Raw genomic sequence first — 20,530 nt, forward strand, 5'->3', positions numbered from 1 at the left:
ATTATCTGTTATTCCTTGTTCTCTCTTTCTCTTCTTGATCCAGACGGGATCTCCTGCTCCTCTAAGCTCCATTTCCCTCAAACCTTGCCCTTCATTACCCTGCCTCTCATCCAGCTAATATACCTTAATATCAATGGACTTAATTCACCTATAAAAAGATACAGACTAACAGAATGGATATGAAAACAGGACCCATCTTCTGCTGCATACAAGAAACACACCTCAAATTCAAAGATAGACACTACCTAAGAATAAAAGTCTGGGAAAAGACTTTCCAATCAAATGGTCTTAAGAAACAAGCTGGTGTTTCCTAATATCCAGCAAAATGGAATTCAAACTAAAATCAGTCAAAAGAGATCACGAATGACTTACATACTCACCACAGGAAAGAGCCACCAAGCTGAAGTTTCAATTCTGAACATTTATGCCCCAAACATAAGGGTGCCCACATATGTAAAAGAAACATTACTAAAGCTTAAATCACATATAAAACCCCACATATTGATAGTGAGAGATTTCAACACCTCACTTTCTCCTCTAGACAGATCTGCCAAAACTGAACCTTAACAGAGAAATAAAGGACTTAACTGATGTTATGACTAAAATGGACTTAATCAATATCTACAGAATATTCCATACAAACAAAAAGAATATACCTTCTTCTCAGCACCCCATGGAACCTTCTCTAAAATCGACCACATACTTGGCAAGCTCAAGAGATACAAAACAATTGGAATAACCTCCTGTGTTCTATCAGACCACTGTGGTTTAAATTTAGATTTCAACAACGACAAAAATTACAGAAAACCTACAATCTCATGGAAACTGAATAATGCTCAACTGACTCACCAGTGGGTTAAGGAATAAATAAAGAAAGAAATTAAAGACTTCCTAGAGATCAATGAAAATGAACACACCACATACACAAAATTATGGGACACTATGAAAGCAGTGCTAAGAGGGAAATTCATAGCACTAAATGCCCACATAAAGAAGTTGGAGAAATCTCACACTAGTGACTTAACAGCACACATGAAAACTATAGAACAAGAAGCAAAGTCTCCCAGGAAGAATAGACACCAGGAAATAATCAAATTGAGAGCTGAAATCAATAAAATAGAAACAGAGAACAACACAAAAATTAATGAAATGAAGAGTTGGTTCTTTGAAAAAATCACCAAGATAGACAAGCCCTTATCCAAACTAACCAAAAGACACAGAGAGAGGGATATTAGTGACTAGTGATTTTTCATTCCTGTTGTTGTTGTTATTATTATTATTACTATTATTATTATTATTTATTTTTGGTGGTAGTGTGTGATTACTTCTCTTATTTGGGGTTTACTGCTGTGGTGTTATCTATTGCCTGTGTTTTCAAGGGTGCATCTGACTTCTTTAGGTTGGAATTTTCCTTCTAGTGCTTTCTGTAAGGCTGGGTTTATGGACAAATATTGTCCAAATCTGGCTTTGTCTTGGAATGTCTTGTTCACTTCATCTATGATGGTTGAACGTTTTTCTGGGCATATTAGTCTAGGCAGGCATCCATGGTCTCTTAGTGTCTGCATTTTATCTGTCCAGGTCCTGGCTTTCAAAGTCTCCATTGAGAAATTGGTGTTATTCTGATGGGTGTGCCTTTACAAGTCACTTGGCCTTTTTCCTTTGCTGCTCTTAATATTCTTTCTTATTCTGTATGTTTAGTTGTTTAATTATTATGTGGCAAGGGGACTTTTTTGGGTATCTAGGCTGTTTGGTGTTCTATAGGCTTCTTGTATCTTCATAGGCATTTACTTCTATAAATTGAGAAAGTTTTCTTCTATGATCTTGTTAAATACATTTTCTGTTCCTTTGAGTTGATTATTCTTTTACTATCCCTAATATTTGTAGGTTTGGTCTTTTCATGGTGTCCCAAATTTCTTGGACATTTTGGGTCATGACTTTGTTGGTTTTAGTGTTTTGTTTTTTTTTTTACTGAAGAATCTATTTCTTTTACCATATCTTTAATACCAGTGATCCTCTCTTCCACTTCTTGCATCCTGTTGGTTATACTTGCATCTGAAATTCTTGTTCATTTACTCAGGTTTTCTATTTCCAGCATTCCTTCTGCTAGTGTCTCCTTCATTTTTTCTATTTCCCTTTTCAGGTCTTGGACTGTTTCTCTCATCTGTTTCATTGCTTTTTCATGATCTTCTTCAGGGACTTATTGTTTTCTTCTGCTTTATTTGTCTTTTCCTCTAGTTTTTTCATAGCGTTCTTCCCATTTTCTGTTTGTTCCTCCACTTCATTTTTAATTTCTTCTATATAAGGCTCTAGCCTCTTCATGATGTTATTTATAAGGTTGTTTTATTCTGCTTCTTCCATTTTGTGATGTTCAGGACTAGCTTTTGGAGGGGGGCTAGGTTCTGGTGAGGCTGTATTGCTATTTATTTTGTTGAATGTACTTCTGCCTTGATGTCTACTCATCTCCTTCAGGATTCGTTCTTGGTCTTATCAGCGCTCTTGGTCCAGACAGAGCTGTCAGATTTATGGAGCCTCTCTCTGGTCCAGATGGAAGCTCTGGGCTGAATGGGAGCTCTGGTCCTGATGGGAGTGCTGCCCCGGATGGGAGCTAGGGGCTGGTCTCTGAGTCTCGGGAAGTTGCTGGTGTCTATGTATCTTGTCCAGATGGGAGCTCAGGGACAGGATGGGAGCTGGGGTGTCTGGTCCAGATGGTAGCTGCAAAGCAGGGTGGAAGCTGTGGAAGTGGCTGGGGTCCCATGCTGATGGGTGTGAGGGCATGGTATGGAGATTGTAGGGTCAGCCCGGGGGTCTTTGACATGGGGAACCTTTCTGGTGGGGTTGGGGACGTTCTGCCCTATGGCCAGAACCTTGTGCCAAGTTGGGCAGGTCTTCCCCAGAATGGCTGGTGCCCAGGGCTGGAACCTAGGTGTGGGCCTCTTGATGTGACCACAGGCACTCATCTCTGGTTCAGATGGGGGTTCTAGGAAGGATGAGAGCTGGGGGCTGGTCTTTCAGTCTCAGAAAGTGGCTGGGGTCTCAGGCAGATGGATGTGGAGGCAGGGTGTGGAGATTGCAGAGTCTGCCTGCAGTCTTGGAAAAGGGGAACCTTCCAGCAGGGCCTGCCAAATGGCCAGAAACTGGGTGAAAGTTTCGTCGATAATTTGGTTGAAGATACAGTCTGTGTTAATGACTGAAGATTCATCTCTATGATCTTGATCAACTATTCCTATAATTTCTACATTTGAACTTTCCATAGTTTCTCATTCTTTTAATATGTTTGTATTTCATATTTTTCATATGTGTGTGTTTTCCGTTTCCTCTACTTTGTTTTTAAGTCCTGATAGTCTATCTTCTATTTCATCCATTCTATTTGTAAAGATTTAAGTTCTATCATCATTTTAGTTTTAATTCCCTTCCATACTTTTTCTTTATTGAATTCAGTTTTCACTTTTAGATTTTCTTTATCCTTTTATTTAGCCATATGCTTGTGTTTGCTTAGGCATCACTACTGTGTTTCTTGCTGCTCTCATTACTAAATAGTTCATTGTTTTCCAATGTTTGGTCCTTGTGGAGACTCCTTGATTTCTATGATGAAGTTTATTGTTTCTTTATGTTATATGTCTTAGGTTTATCTAGGCAGTTCTCATCTCAGTATAAGAATATTTCTATTGCCCTGCTGTATTTGTAGGGAGATAAACTTTCTTGTCCCTTTATATTTTTTGTGCTTTTATAATAAGGTCTATGCATGTGGATTTCTCTGCTTGGTTGTATCTTATATAAGAATTTATACTTCTTTAGTCTAGTGAAGATTGTGCAGCAAGGCCCAAGAGTATGGGGATGGTATTAATAGCATAGGTTCTATGGAATCACCAGGGTACATCCTAGCACAGATATGTAAATTGGGCTGAGTCTGGAATTTTGATGTAGAATAGATGGGACACTATTTGGGATAAGCGGATCACCAAAATTGACCTCTGCATAGGATATATAACTAGGTCTATGTCTTGATATTGATGAGAATACAAGGATTGGCTCCAGGGAGAACAACAGACTAGACATGGACACATTTGGTGCTACCAGTGTTAGATCAAGTAATTGAATGTGGTGGTGTTGGTAGTGGGTGATAGTGTCATAATGGTTTATAAGGCTCTGGTGCTCATTGTAGGATAGGCCTACATAAGAAGAATGGAAATGGTGAAGTCTAGACAGATGAAACTGAGCCTGCAACTAGAATGTTTGATTTTTATAAGGGCTGGAGATTGAAAGGAGTACAGGCAGACCACATTTTAGCAAATTCACTGAGCATTAATTGGACTAAATCTCAGCATAGAGTGTCATATTTCAGCATGGTCTGGAGGTTGGATGTGATTTGGGGAGCTGGTATTGTGTAAGAAGGGAGAGAGGGTGCAGATATCTTATTTGCATTCTTGACATATTTTTCTATGAATCCTAGGAAGGAAGCACAATAGAAATCAGCAGTGAATCACAAAAGAATGGAATGAGTTGAGAGGAGTAGATGAAACATGTGATGTGGTATGGTCAGCAGTATCCAAGAGATATTAGAATGGATTGGGGAAGCAAAAGAGCTGGTAGCCTTCCTGAGCCTGTAATATGTGTGGAAGCTGTGGGTGTGCCTTGTAAAAATCAGCCTTTTTTTCATCCATATGTTCCAAGTGAATGGAGATTGACTGAGAGAGAGGGCTGAAGCTGGATGTGGAAGGCCCAGAGATATCCTAGTGAGAGCAGAATGAAGTAGGGGAAGGAGGGAATATGTCTTAATATGCAAAATATATATGAGACAAAATAAGGAATAATGTTTCATGAGCCACATATTTCTGGAGATAAACAGGTCATACTATAAGAGGAAATGAAGAAAAAAAGTGAAATTAAGGTCAATATGATTTATATGTGTTCCTATACAAGGTGACACCATACATCAAATATTGAAACATTCAGTAAAATTAGTTCAGTTCTATTAAGAATGTGCTTCTGGCTATCACCAATAGATAATTTCACCATTTGATTCTACAACACAGATAGACACACTTGATTTTTCTCCAGTTCTGATAAGGCTCTCTCAGAGCATAAGATGAAATAACTACAACACCAGGGTAACAGATGAGATTGAAAACTGAACTTCAGGCATTTTTAAGAACATGACTCATAATGCATGGCCCTAGTACCTGAGCTGATTTATGTGACTTACTTCTATCGATACCATTCCTAATGTATGAGTTCTTGATTATCTAATTATCTTTAATTTCAAAGTTATAATGTCTTGTATTTGCTTAATACTGTACAATTCACAGGATAGTCAAGAGAGATTATTTTATATTGTTTCATATTATTATTTAGAAATATGTATATGCTATTGATATTTTCATAATTGATGAGTTTGAAGACCATGTGGTTCATTTTAAAAATCAAGACACCTTTTAAACAGAGAGGCTGGCACAACAATTCCATTGATAAAAATACATTAAGTTGAATGAAAATAAAACTTATAGCATATCAGAATTTGTAGAATTCATATAAGAGGTTCTGACTTAGTATAAAATGCTAGGTTAAAAAGATTTTCTGAGGAAGAAAATCCCAAAGGAACAATGCAGCCTATTTGATCAGATATGATCTCAAGTAGAAATATTTTCAAAATACATTAATCTTACTGGGAAGTGAGTTAAATTCCTTACTTCTTTTGGAAGAAATGTTATTATTTCCTCTGAACCAGAGCTCATTTCTTAATGATATTATTCATTTAAAAATAGCACCAATTCACTATAATTTATCAAAACTTATATTCTGAAAACCAAAATTTAAAAAACTTCAAGTTAAAAATTGCAGCAGAGGATCTCAAATGTGCTACTGCTATGAATTAAAAGTATAAATATTGTTTATATAGCAGTGTCCTTTAGTTTACATACATTTCAAACCATATTAAAATACCAATTTCTTTGGAAAAATAGACAAGCTGATTGTACAATTTGTAATTAAATGCTTGGGTCTTAGAATAACTAAAATGATCTTTAAAATGAATAAAAAGAGTAGGAGTATTTATAGTTTTTGCTTTAAACCTTGCTGTGAATAGATGTTAGCCCTGACAGAGCTGGTTTTCTGGTAAGTTTACATATGGAAAGGATGGGGAGTCATGCAGTCAACTCCCACTGTTTCTTTTCACCAAGAACACCAAGACAAATAGAGAAATATCCATTTCCTCCTCAAATGATGTTAGGACAACTGTGCAAACACTTGCAATTTAATTAGCTTGACCCCAACTCACACTACATTGAAAATTTTATTTAAATTTGAGGTTTTCCTATGTCTGCAGCCACTCAAACCCAAGAAACACACAGAGGCTTATATTAATTAAAATTGCTCAGCCATTATCTGAGGCCTAACACTGACTAGCTCTTACATTTAAAATCAGCCCATTTCTGTTAATCTGCATGTTGCCACATGTTCCATGGCTTTACCTGTGTGCCATTACATGCTGGTCCCTGGATGGTGGGCTGGTGTTTCCTCAGTCAACTTTCCTCTTACCAGAATTCTCCTTGTTTGCTCATCTTACCTATACTTCCTGCCTGTCTACTGGCCAATCAGCATTTCATTAAAGTGTACAAAAGCATTATTTCACAGATTTCCCCTTTTCTGTTTAATTGATAAGGAAAGTTTTAACCTTAACATAGTAAAATTACATATAATAAATAGTTATTAAGCAAGAATTACAGCTACAATATAGTCTATTTGTATTTGGTAAATTTAAATAAATATTTTATTCATCCTATGTTTGTGAGTCCAAAGTTTCATATCAACTTTATCTCTTATCATAACTAAGAAAAACATAATTATAACTATCTAGTCTTCAACTACATCAAAGTCCACAGAAGGATATAATATTACCTAAGTAAACAGAAAATGCATTGTAAGCAACATCCAAAATTCTGAAAATGATAGACAGCTGCCTTCCTGAACAGTTTCCCAAAGTTCCTCTGCAATGTTGGGTCATCCATCTTCAGCCCACAGGCCTAGAGTTTTTCAGTTGGTTCTTCCTGTGTCCTGTAGAATATTTGTCAGTCTTCTCTGTGAAGCAGGAACATGAAGGACCATCTCACCTTGCATAGTTCAGTGGTCACATTTCTATGGGTCATGTAAGTCAAGTCAATACAAAATTTTATCAAGAAGTTCAGACAAGAATAATTTCTTGCTAAAATGGCTATTTTTGCCAAGAAGAAGATAAACACCATATGGAGTGTCTTAGATACCCATCTTTCTATTTGAAGTAAATCAGTGCTGCCAGAAGCAGACATAATTCATTGTCCAAAAGGTCTAAGTTTTTAAAACATTTTAAATGCCATATTCTGTACATCTTTGAAGTGTTTTAAGATCACCTACCTAATTGAATTCTCTCTCTCTCTCTCTCTCTCTCTCTCTCTCTCTCTATATATATATATATATATATATATATATATATATATATATATCAACATGACTATAAGTTTGACTATCATAGATAGTTTACAATTCAAATGAGCTGCACAGACATAATACCTTAAACAAGAGTATAAATATACATATATTATAACAAAATTAAATTTGTATCAATAAACTAAAATCTATACTAATGTAAAACATTTTAAACAAGTTGCTCTTTAAAAGTAGGTTCAACAATCCACCCTTTATTCTATCATATCTGTATCCTACATTTCCATATCATATCCCCCTTTCTTCTTTTAGACAGATATTGACTATGACCAACAACAATTCATAACCAACAAACTAAACAAAGACAAACATCCATAATCCATTTTAGTGTAAATGTGGGTGTTGTGTTATTCTAGGCTACTTTCTGCTGATAGAGGGACCCTGATAGTCTTATGGGGATCCTGAGATAGTTATAGAAAATAGTCAAGTCCTGGGAAGACTGTCTATAACCTTTGTTGATAGGTACCATCTGTTAAGGTTTAGAAGTTCTGACTTTATCAAATCTGATCTATCTTAACCTGAAACAAATCCATAGAGTCTTGCTTCCTGAGTAAACAAAAACAGAGCCTCCTTTCCAAAGGAACATAACCTTAGTCCAAATTTTGAAGTCAAGCTATCTTAACTCAACAGACTTTACAGTCAAATATATTTTTGCTGAACATACCTCCTTCTCAGCACCCCACAGAACCTTCTCTAAAATCAACCACATAATCTGTCACAAAGAAAACCTCAACAGATACAAAAAAAAAATTGGAATAACCTCCTATATTCTATCAGACCACCATGGTTTAAAGTGAGATTTCAATAACAACAAAAATTATAGAAAGCCTACAATCTCATAGAAACTGAATAATGCTCAACTGATTCACCAGTGGGTTAAAGAAGAAATAAAGAAATTAAAGATTTCCTAGAGATCAATGAAAACAAATACACTACTTACTCAGACGTATGGGACACTATGAAAGCAGTGCTAAGCTGAAAATTCATAGCACTAAATGCCCACATTAAGAAGTTGGAGAAATCTCACACTAGTGACTTAACAGCATGCCAGAAAGCTCTAGCACAAGAAGAAGCAAAGTCACCCAGGAGGAATAGATGCCAGGAAATAATCACGCTGAGAGCTGAAATCAATAAAATAGAAACAAAGAGAACAGTACAAAGAATCAATGAAACAAACACTTTGTTCTTTGAGAAAATCAACAAGATACTACCCAAAAGAGAGAACATCACAATTATCAAAATCAGAAATGAAAAGGGAGATGTAACAACTGACAATAAGGAAACACAGAGAATCACTAGGTCATATTTCAAAGACCTGTACTCTACAAAATTGGAAAATCTAAAAGAAATGGACAATTTTCTGGATGGGTACCACATACCTAAGTTAAATTAAGAGCAGATGAACTATTTAATAACCCCCAAGGAAATAGAAACAGTCATTAAAAGTCTCCCAACCAAATAAATCCCAGGACCAGATCATTTCAATGCAGAATTCTACCATATCTTCAAAGAAGAGTTAACACCAAGACTCTTTAAGTTTTTCAAAACAATCGAACAGACTCCAAGAACACATCAAAACAATTATCCACCATGATCAAGTAGGCTTCATCTCAGACATGCAAGGTTGGTCCAACATATGAAAGTCTGTCAATGTAATATACCATATAAACAAACTGAAAGAAAAAAAAAACCCTTGATCATTTCATTAGATGCTGAAAAGGCCTAAATGTGACAAAATCCAACACCCATTTATGATAAAGGTCCTGGAAAGATCAGGAATACAGGGAACATATCTAACCCTAATATGGCAATATACAGCAAGCCAGCAGCCAATACTAAAATAAATGGAGTGAAACTCAAAGTGATTCCACTAAAATCAGGAAAAAGACAAGGCTCTCCACTCTGCCAATATATACTTAATATAGTATTTGAAGGTCTAGCTAGAGCAATAAGACAACAAAAAAAAATCAAATGGATAGAAATTGAAAAGGAAGAAGTCAAACTTTCACTATTTGCACATGACATGTTAGTATACATAAGTGGCCCACAAATTTGACCAAGAAACTCTTATAGCTGATAAAAAACCTTCAGTAATGTAGCAGGATAAAAGATTAACTAAAAAAAAAATCAGCAGCTCTCCTATATACAAATGACAAACAGGCTGAGAAAGAAATTAGAGAAACATCACCCTTTACAATAGCCACAAATAATATAAAATACCTAGTAGTAACTCTAACTAAGCAAGAGAAGGACCTGTATGAGAAGAACTTTAAGTACCTGAAGAAAAAAAAAATGAAGAATCTATCAAAATGGTAAGATCTCCCATGCCCATGGATTGGTAGGATTAACATAATAAAAATGGCAATCTTGCCAAAAGTAATCCACAGATTCAATGCAATCCCCATCAAAATCACAACACAATTCTTTACAGACCTGGAAAGAACAATACTCAACTTCATATGGCAAAACAAAAAACCCAGGATAGCCCAAAGAATCATGTACAATAAAACAACCTCTGGAGGCATCATGATCCCTGACTTCAAGCTCTAATATAGAGCTACAGTAATAAAAACAGCTTGGTACTGGCATAAAAACCAACATATAGACCAATGGAACTGAAATGAAGACTCTGATATTAATCTGTATATGTATGAACACCTAATTTTCTCAAAGAAGCCAAAACTGTACAATGGAAAAGAGAAATCATCTTCAACAAATGGTGCTGGCATAACTGGATGTCAACATGTAGAAGATTGCAAATAGATCCATATTTAATCACCATGCACAAAACTTAAGTCCAAGTGGATCAAAGATCTCAACATAAATTCAGTTACTCTGAATTGAACACATTGGCAGTGGAGGTAACTTTCTAAATATGACACCAGTAGCAAAGACACTGAGAGCAACATTAATAAATGGGACCTCCTGAAACTGAGAAGCTTTTGAAGGGCAAAAGACACAGTCAATAAGACAAAACAACAGCTTACAGAATGGGAAAAGATCTTCACCAACCCTACATCTGACAGAGGTCTGATATCCAAAATATATAAAAACTCAATAAACTAGACATCAAAATACCTAACAGTCCAAATAAAAAATTGGCTATAGAGCTAAACAGAGAATTCTCAACAGAAGAAGCTCAAATGGCTGAAAGACATTTAAACAATGATCAACACCTTAGTCATCAGGGAAATGCAAATCAAAACAACTCTGAGATATGATTTTACATCTGTCAGAATGACTAAGATCAAAAATACTGAAGACAGCTTGTGTTGTAGAGGATGTGAAATAAGTGGAACACTCCTCCTCTGTTGTTGGGAATGCAAACTGGTACAGCCACTTTGGAAATCAATATGGCACTTTCTCAGAAAATTCGGAATAAATCTCCCTCTAGACCCATCTATGCCACTCTTGGGCATATACCCAAGGAATCATACCATAAGGTCACATGCTCAACTATGTTCATAGCAGTGTTATTTGTAATAGCCAGAACCTGGAAACAACCTAGTTGCCCTTCAACTGAAGAATGGATAAATAAAATGTGGTACATATTCACAATGGAGTACTACTCAGTAGAGAAAAACAATGACTTCATGAGGTTTGCAGGCAAATGAATGGAACTAGAAAATATCATCCTGAGTGAGGTAACCCAGACTCAGAAAGTCAAACATGGTATGTACTCACTCATAAGTGGATACTAGATGTAAAGCAAAGGATAACCAGATAGAAAATCACTGCTCCAGGGAGGCTAGCTACTAAAGAGGACTCTAGGAAAGACACAGGGATCACCCAGTGATGGAGAAATGGATGAGATCTACATGAGCAAACTGTGGATAGATGGGTGGGATAACAGAGGGCAAGTGTTGGGGAAAGAGAGCTTAGAGGAGAAGGAGGTCCTAGCTGGTTCAGGAACAGAATGGGAGATCAAGAAAAGAGATATCATAATAAATGAAGACACCATGGGAATAGGTACAATCAGAGTAGAGAGGTCTCCAGGAATCCACAAAGATGACTCCACTATAGACTACTGACAATGGTTGAGAGGATACCTGAGCTGACCTACTCTGGTGATCAGCTGACCAACCTCCCTAACTGTCATCATAAACCTTCATCCAGTGACTGAAGGAAGCAGATGCAGAGATCCACGGCCAAGCCATTGGTGGAGCTCCAGATGCCCAGTCAATGAGAGGGATCATATGAGCAAGAGATATTAAGACCATGATTGGAAAATGTACAGAGAAAACTAGCCCAACTAGTGGAAACACATGAACTGTGGACCAATAGCTGAGGAGTGCCCATGGAACTGGACTAGGCCCCCTGAATACATGAGACAGTTGTTTAGCTTGAACTGTTTAGGGATCCCCTAAGTAGTGAGACCCGGACCTGTCCTCAGTGCACAAGCTAGCTTTGTAGAACCTAGTGCCTATACTGAGACACTTTGCTCAGCCTTGGTCCAGGGTGGAGGGGATTGGACCTGCCTCAAATGAATGTACCAGGCTCTGATGACTCCTCATGGGAGACCTTTCCTTGGAGGAGGTGGGAATGGGGTTAGGTAGGTGAGGGAAGGCTATGGAGTGGGAGGACAGAGGAATCTGTGGTTGATATGTAAAACAAATAGAAAAATGTCTTAATAAAAAGAAAAGAAAAAAAATCCCAAAGACAACACAATCCAGATTCTCTATGTAATATCTATCTTTATATGGATTATTTATTATATTACTTTTTTCTTTAAATGTTTTATTTTTTAAAAACTTTCTATTTCTTTATATACCTGTCTATATTCCTTTCCTCTTTTCCAAGCCTACATATACTCACTGTATATTTTTATACTCACTGTAAGCCATTTAAAGTCTTATTCCATTGAATCTGCCTTATTGTGAATATACTGCTTTAAATTGCAGCATTACTATTACTGAATGGTAGCTTTGGCTGCTGGCTCTGCCCACCTCAGTTTTCCAACATGGCAGTCGGACATTTACAGCCAGCTCTGTCTCTGGGAGCAACGTGTACCACCAGTTCTAGAATCAATAGGTCTATGCTTCCATTAAAGCCACATGTAGCACAGAAACCTTTTTTTTTTTTTTCTGTCTGGACTAGCAAAGGCTAAATCTACCATGCACCAAACTGTGTGGCTTGGGGACACCTATGTGTACTATGGCAGGAATCTGAAGCCTTGCCACTTTAGCTCATGGTGTCTGTCAGCCAGCTCTATCTCACAGCCAGCTGTCAAGAGACAAGTTAAATGCTGTGGAATAATGCTTTTGTACACTGGCTTAATAAAACGCTGATTGGCCAGTAGACAAGCAGGAAGTATAGGCGGGATAAGCAAACAAGGAGAATTCTGGGAAGAGGAAGACTGAGTCAGAAGACACCAGCCTACCATCTAGGGAGCAGCATGTAATGGCACACAGGTAAAGCTATGGAACACATGGCAACATACAGATTAACAGAAATGAGATGATTTTAAATGTCAGAGCTAGTCAGTAGTAGGCCTGAGCTAATGGCCAAGCAGTTGTATTTAATATAAGCCTCTGTGTATTTATTTACTTGGGTCTGAGCAGCTGCAGACCAAGTGGGACACAGGAAAACTTTCAGCTACACAAATTGAATAAAATGTAAATGTACCAAAAAAAGATTATACAGCTGTAGACAAAAATCTTAGCCAAAAAAGTTAAACTGTCCATCATCAAAATTAATGAGTTTTTTTCTTCAAAGTACACTGTAAATAAAATTAAAAGATGAGACACAGAGTGAATAAACACTGTTGCTCCACTATGTGACTAGTGTCCAGAAAACACAAGGACTTATTGCAACTGAGTAATACAACTGCCAACCAGAAATTGGTCAAAGAATTTTAATGGACATTTTTCAATAAAAGCTATATAGGTAGCTAGTTAGTAAGTGAGAAGATGTGATACTGGAAACACATCATCTGAAGCCATGGGACATGCTGCCTTATCCCACTGCAACAGCTTCAATTAAAACACTAGACAACAACAAGGATAAAGAGGCTATGCTGAAGCTGGAATATTTAGATACTATGAAGGGAAGGCTAGAGCCTCACTGCCTTTGGAAGCATTTTGATTTTTCAAACATACACCTTGGTAGGTAGCAAAGAGAAATGAGTGTACATGTCTATACACAATTTCATACAAACATCATAGCATAACATTCACAAGAAGCAAAGAGAAGAAACAACTCAAGTGCAGTGCTCCCTGGAAGAGTGGATATATAAATGATGGTACAACTGCAGTTGACAGGGAATTTCATATGGGAAATAAAAGTAGGTTCTCAATATTAACCCTTCTTCAGAAAAAGTCTGCTTAAATCTTTCTAATAATATGCTGCATTGGACTGTGTCTGACCTTTTTCCTTCTACTCTTACTAAAAAGAGTTTCCTTCCCCAACCAGGTTCAGTGTGACATGTCTTCAAACAGAAAAGACCAATCATCTGAGTCTTACATGAGTTAACTTACATATACCCTAAGAAAAATGTTCCTTAAATATACTGGCCTCATAACTAGTGGATCATCATTATTAGAACTATAACCCCATAAGAGGTCTTCTTCCTCTCTGTTGCAACCTGAATCCACTGCAGCCTTTCTCACAACCTCTGTCTAGCATTTCCACCCATTGAAAAAGACCTTCATTAAAACTAATGTCTAAGATCTGACTTTAAATATGTCTCATCTGCATGTCTTATTACTGGGCCATGAGGTTTTTTTATGTACGATATCACATGCACACAATACAGGATTATTGAAAGGAATGAAGCATTGATGTATTGATACATAATCAATAGTCAAAAGAAATACCTCTTATGTTATTTCATTTCTGTGAAGGCCCAGTATGCAGTTTTAGAGAAACAGAAATCAGATGAGGGGTGCTGATTTACAGAATGTAGATGGTATATTTTGGAAAAATCAGTGTCCAGTGCTGGGAGATACATAGAAGTAGGAACATGGACATTTAATATAATTGTTTAATTTTCTCACACTGATTTTTAAGTTTGAACCCCTTACTTTACTTCCTAAACAGTATTGTAAATAACCAAATGTTGTTGGCTCTGTACTCCAAAGTTTTGTGGCCTTTACAAATGCATGGAGTTATGAATCCACTACTGTAGCCTCAAAGCCACAAAGGAACAATCTCTTTGTCCTAAACACTTACTGTTTAGATTAATCTTTCTTGGCACCCCTTCAGGTTTGTCTTTTAGAAAAGTCAAATGAATGGAAACAAAGTATGCTATCCATTCAACGTGGCTTCATTCACCCATCAGCATGCTTATGAGGTCCCATTTTGTGTTTTAAAACTACTTTGAAAAAGCAGTGTATGTTACTTGGACCTCTCGTGAGGTCCAAGTAACACACACCACTCAAGCAGCCTTTCCTGGGAAACACATCTGGGCACTGACTTGATGCTGTGTAGCATTCCATGATGTTCAGAACAGTTTTAAAAGTGTTTTCTTAATTGGAATATATGTGTAGCTTATTTTTCTTTAGGCAAGCATCAAAATTTTGTTATAAAGTCTAACTTGTACAAGTTTTGTACTTCTCTACTAGCTAGAAATAGTGATTACTATGTGTATTTAACTCTTCAAGTTCTTATCTGCTCCAATTCTACTTCTTTTGTATATGACATGGCTGGTAAGTATACAATAAATATAGTTTACTGTTCGAAAAAGAAAGAAAGTAAAAAGGAAGGAAGGTAAAAAAGGAAGGAAGGAAGGAAGGAAGGAAGGAAGGAAGGAAGGAAGGAAGGAAGGAAAGAAAGAAGGAAAGAAGGAAAAGAAAAGAAAATCTAAAGAATCTACTTTTAAAATCTATTAGGACCAGTAGATTTGATCAGCACATTTATTATATAAGGTGAACATACAAAAACCAGTGAAGTTAAGAATACAATTATATTTAAATACCATCAAGAGGAGTAAAATCAAAGATGAACATGTTGTGCAGACCTTAGGAAACATGTCTCAGCACTTGGTAAACTGAGGTAGGAGAATCAAGAGTTCAAGGCCAGCCTGCACTACATAGCAAATTTAAGACTATGCTGAGATATAGGATACCCTGTCTTTAAAAAGCAAAATGAATAAAATATTTATAAAGAAATATAAGGAAAGAAATGCCAGCTGTATATTTTGAACACTATAAACATAACTGGCAGAAATTAAGAAGGACCTAAAATAAACAGAAAGGCATTTAACACCAATGAATCAGATGTATTACTGTTAAGGATGCAACCCTAGCTAAATTGACCTATAGATTGACACAGCATCTATCAAAGCCCTTCTTGAATATCTGAAGAGATTGACAATGTTATAACAAAGTTCTTTAGAAATTAAGGAAACCTAGAATGTCCAAAATAATCTTCCAAGTTTCAAAACATACTACACAACCGTAGTAATCAGATAATCAGAATAGAACGGCGCTAGCAACAATGTAGACATAGATAGGTAAATGCAATGGAGAGAGAAGAAATAAACTCTTGGCTTTATTGTCACCTGACATTTGACCAGGATGCAAAGACAATCTACAGAGGAAAAATATTTTATCAACAAATGTTGTAAAAGCTACCTGTGCCAAAGAATAGAATGTACTCTGTGTCTGACTCTTTGCATATAAATTTAAATGAATCAAAAGTCTAAACATAAAAACTAAAAATAATAAAACTATCTCCATTTATTTAAAAAAAAAAGCAGTGTATGAGCTGACTTTTTGAAGCCCACTGCTGATGCATAGCCTTGATGCATGGGACAGGGCTTGAACCTGCCTCTATTGAATGTACCAGGCTCTGCTGACTCCTTATGGAAGGACATACCTTCCTAGAGAAGGGAGATGGGGGGTTGTATAGGGGAGGAAGGCTGGAGGGGCAGAAGGAGGGAAGAGTGGAGGAATCTGTGGTAGGTATGTAAAAATGAATAAAAAATTCCTTAATAAAAATATAGGCCATGAATTTGAGATGAGAGGGTTTGGAAGGAGGAAAGGGAAGGGAGAAATATTGTAATTATACTCTAAAAGAAATTTAAAGTGAAGTAAAAAAAGGTGTATACAGCAAAACAGAGAGGGAGGCATGGGGATGTCTTGTGTTCTTCCTTTTCCTCAACTTGTTTATCTCTTGCAAGAGGGAGAAATTGTTTTGTTGCTGAAGGATCTACACTGAGCTCCCATTCCATACTTGTTATCAGCTTCTCAGCGCTCATCTTCTTAAGTGTTGAATATGATTTCACTATATAGCAGTCTCCTCCAATTCACCAAAAGCTTTACCTCTTGCAGATTTGGCAGTAATAAATAAAACATCTACAACTATAGCAAATATTTTGTTGTAAATTCATATTCAAAATGAATGGGAAATTATATAAAACTCTAGTTCTAGGCCTCAGGTGCAAAGATAAGATTTACCTTATTGTTTGTTGGTTTGTTGGTTTCTTTTCCTTTTTTTTTTCCAGTTGTTACACCATCATTGGTGGAAAATATTTAGCTAATCATAATCTAATTTTATTCAATTAACACATGAATAGTTAAATTTGGTTTTGGCCCTGTGCTAACTATTGAAATCAGAACTCTGAACAATCCAGTTTCAGTTATTAGTAACCTATACAGCAGAAGTAATAAAGGGCAGTGTCAGTGAATCACTGTAAGTACTTTGAGAGCTACAAGTGAATGAAATGGATACTTGAAAAGCTGAGTTTAGCACAGGTCTTTATTCTTTTCCCAAGTTTGTCGTTCTCCTTAATTGTCAAAAGAGGTAGAATAGATTGTTTCTTTGTTTGAAAAATGTGTTAGGTTTATTTTATCACAAATTTAGCATGATTTTTTAAAGAATAATCTTTTGAATTCATTATTGCCTTTACTTTATAACATCCTCAAAATATTAAATCCATAGCTTAAGAATTTTTGTGCCTAGGATATATGATGCCTAATTAATTTTTGGCAGGATATGGAGCTTTCAAGGTCAGATTTTCATTTTGGTAAAACTTTCTGTTCTTTGTAAGGAACAGGGAGACTTTATACTCATGTGTTATACACACATTTATATACATATATATTATATACACGTGTGTGTGTGTGTGTGTGTGTGTGTGTGTGTGTGTGTGTGTGTGTGTGTAGGGGCACCAGAATATATTTTGTGTTTTATAAATGAAGAAATCAACACTATACTGTTTTTTAAATTATAAAATTGCCACAGCAGTTGGGACACTAGGGGTGTACCTATACATGCTTTTCCCTGAGTTCTGTGTGTTCTCTAGTTTGTGAGCTGAGCAAAGGAAGTAGAGGTAGAAAGAGTGACAGGGTTAATAATTTGGATTATAAGTATCTATAATATGCCCAACCAGGAAGATATTTCCCTTTCTATGTTTCCTGTCTGCTGCTTAAAGTAACCAATTAGATTTACTTTTTAGAATACAGGTAATTTACTTGTCCTCTTTCTCCTAAATTTTACCTTTATCAATAGTAACAAAACAGAGAGCCCAGAGAATAAGCGGTGTGTGTTTGTGTGTGTGTGTGTGTGTGTGTGTGTGTGTGTGTGTGTGTGTGTGTATGTTCACATGTACTGATGTAGGTGTTTATGCATGGGTGTGTGTGCATGGGTGTTGGGTGTGGATATGTGTGTATGTGTATATGTTGATATTTTTTAAATGTATTAGAATAAATGCTGCTGTTGGGGAGTCTGCAACTTCTTTCTGTTACCTCTCACAACTCCTCTCCTGGTTAGCAGTTTGCATGTAATTTAGAGTTTATTCTAAATATTCACCAATAAAGAAGGGAAGTGAAACTTGAAGAAGAGAATACATGCCACTCCATAAACTGCTAAGCTCTATGTTAGTATCAAATAAACATATATGACAGACCAAATGGTCTTGTGCCTCTGGATAAAATCTAGAAAACCCAGGTTATGTATTTACTGGTTTAAATGTATTTTCTCTGATGGAAATTTTAATTTTAAGATAGCTAATAACCATTGTCTGACATTTTTATTTATTTATTTTTTTGCATTTTTTTTATTATTATATTTGTGTTTTAATTTTACACATCAGTCATGGGTTCCCATGAAATCATGGCTATTGGAGCCACTGAAGCAACTTCATTCCCAATACCATTTTCAATGATTCTCTATTATTCAATGAACATTTAAATTAGAAATAATCAAAGATTAATTAATTTAAGAGACTGATTTTGAGCTATAAAAGGGAATTTCAAATAAAAATGTAGTTTATTTTATTTTTGTTTTGTGAATAAATAACGATGTGTTCACTTTTATTTGTTATTGTACAGGTATTTCCAAGGTAAATTTTAAGACAGCAGGTTTTAATAATTTTGATATCAAGGAATCAACAATAGGCAAAGACTACAGCAATAGGCTTATTAATATTAAAAATTTAATGATATTATTAAATAATGATATTATTAAAATAGTGTTTTATATTTCATGTTCATACGTATATGAAATTGAAATATAAATTTGCATAATAATATTTAAATGTTTGAAATCATTTTATATATATATAATGCAGAAATTGTTTCCTTAAAACATAAAAAACTGATTTTTCCGATTGAAATTTTCAAAATATGTCCAGATGTGCTCAATGTGCTCATACCAACATCTCTGAATTGGTAATTTTATAGCTGAGTTCCTGCTTACAACATAGGGTACTACTGGTATACATTAGTAATCCCACTATTGTTATTAGCATGTAAGTTCTTTTTCCCAAAGTAAAGATATGAACACAGCTTCCTCATTATGTAGCTCTAAGGCTTCACATGGCTCTCTGAAGTTCTGAGCTATGGAGGTCCTGCAGCTTAGCTTTTAAATCACCAATCTGTTACTTGGTGCTGCAGACAAGGCCTCAGAAGGGCAATGCTTATCACTGGCAGTAAGATACTGTTAGGCTATCCAAGAATGTGTAAGATGAAAATGAGAGTATAAAATATTCTAAAATTGTTCTCAAAATATCATTTAAAGAATAGTTCATAGATTATTAATTTAGTAGCATTTTCTGGCAAATAAATTATTGGCATTTGGTTTTAAACTATAAAACATTCCATTAATTGCAAATTTGAAGTTTATTTAGCTGTTAAATATTTTTCTTCAAATTTTAAACAGCAACTGAAAAAAACTACAGGGAAAAATGTATTTAGTGTAAAGAAACACTTACCACTTTTAAATCTCTTATCTTTCAGGAAAGAACGGTGACGATCAGAAGGCAGACAGTAGGAGGATTTGGATTAAGCATAAAGGTAGCCTTCTTTCCAGTCCATCTTTGCAAAGGCTGAAGTAAAGGCTAAACTTTTGTGTACATAAAAATGTTGGTGACTCATAATGCACAAGAATGGCTCTGTAATCTTTAGAGTAATTTGTGATCTCGGATGTTCTTATAGAACTGACAATCATTATCTTCTTATTTAGATTTTACAAGAAAGGACTGGGGACCTTACCTAATCTTAAATAGAACTTGGCAGCTTTATTTATGAATCTTCCAATGCATATGAACTATGCTGGTTGCAAGAACCTTTCCTTTTTCCTCTAGCAGCATGGAAAATTGATGGGTAGAATGGAAACAAGTCTCTATCAAGGAGAACTGGGAACAAGTGAAGCATGGGCTGTATTCTATATTTATCATTTATCTTGATTTTCACTTGTTAAAGAGATTGCTAAATGTAATATATTAATTAAAATTTTTGAACATGATATTAAAGTGCTTTTGTTGTTGTTGTTTTGTGACAGGGTTACTCTGTGTAGCTTTGTGCCTTTCCTGGAACTCACTTTGTAGACCAGGCTGGCCCCGAACTCACAGAGATCCGCCTGACTTTGCCTCCCAAGTGCTGGGATTAAAGACATGAGCCACCACTGCCCGTAAACAGCTTTTTAATATGTACAGTGTTTTCAGTGTTCACTGGTAAAAATGTATCCCTCATGCAGTTTATCATTATTGAAATGATTGATAAAAATGAGTAAATTAGTTTGTAGGTAAATACTGAAGACTTAACCCAACTACATTAATTCTTTTATCAATCTGACTTTTGGAATTATTAAGTGAAGTATGTTAATCACATTT

The 20,530-nt window shown here is 35.8% G+C and overlaps 1 protein-coding gene across 1 annotated transcript in view; it reads left to right on the top strand.

The window, feature by feature from the left end:
- Positions 1-20,530, top strand: part of Sntg1 (syntrophin gamma 1) — an 826,637-nt gene that overhangs the window by 434,444 nt on the left and 371,663 nt on the right. Inside the window, exon 10 of the mRNA XM_036179958.1 lies at positions 19,656-19,712. Within this exon, the coding sequence (XP_036035851.1) occupies positions 19,656-19,712 (57 nt within the window). The remainder of the gene's footprint in view (positions 1-19,655; positions 19,713-20,530) is intronic.

The sequence above is a fragment of the Onychomys torridus genome, chromosome 2 (assembly GCF_903995425.1).
Source record: "Onychomys torridus chromosome 2, mOncTor1.1, whole genome shotgun sequence".
NCBI classification, from domain to species: Eukaryota; Metazoa; Chordata; class Mammalia; order Rodentia; family Cricetidae; genus Onychomys; species Onychomys torridus.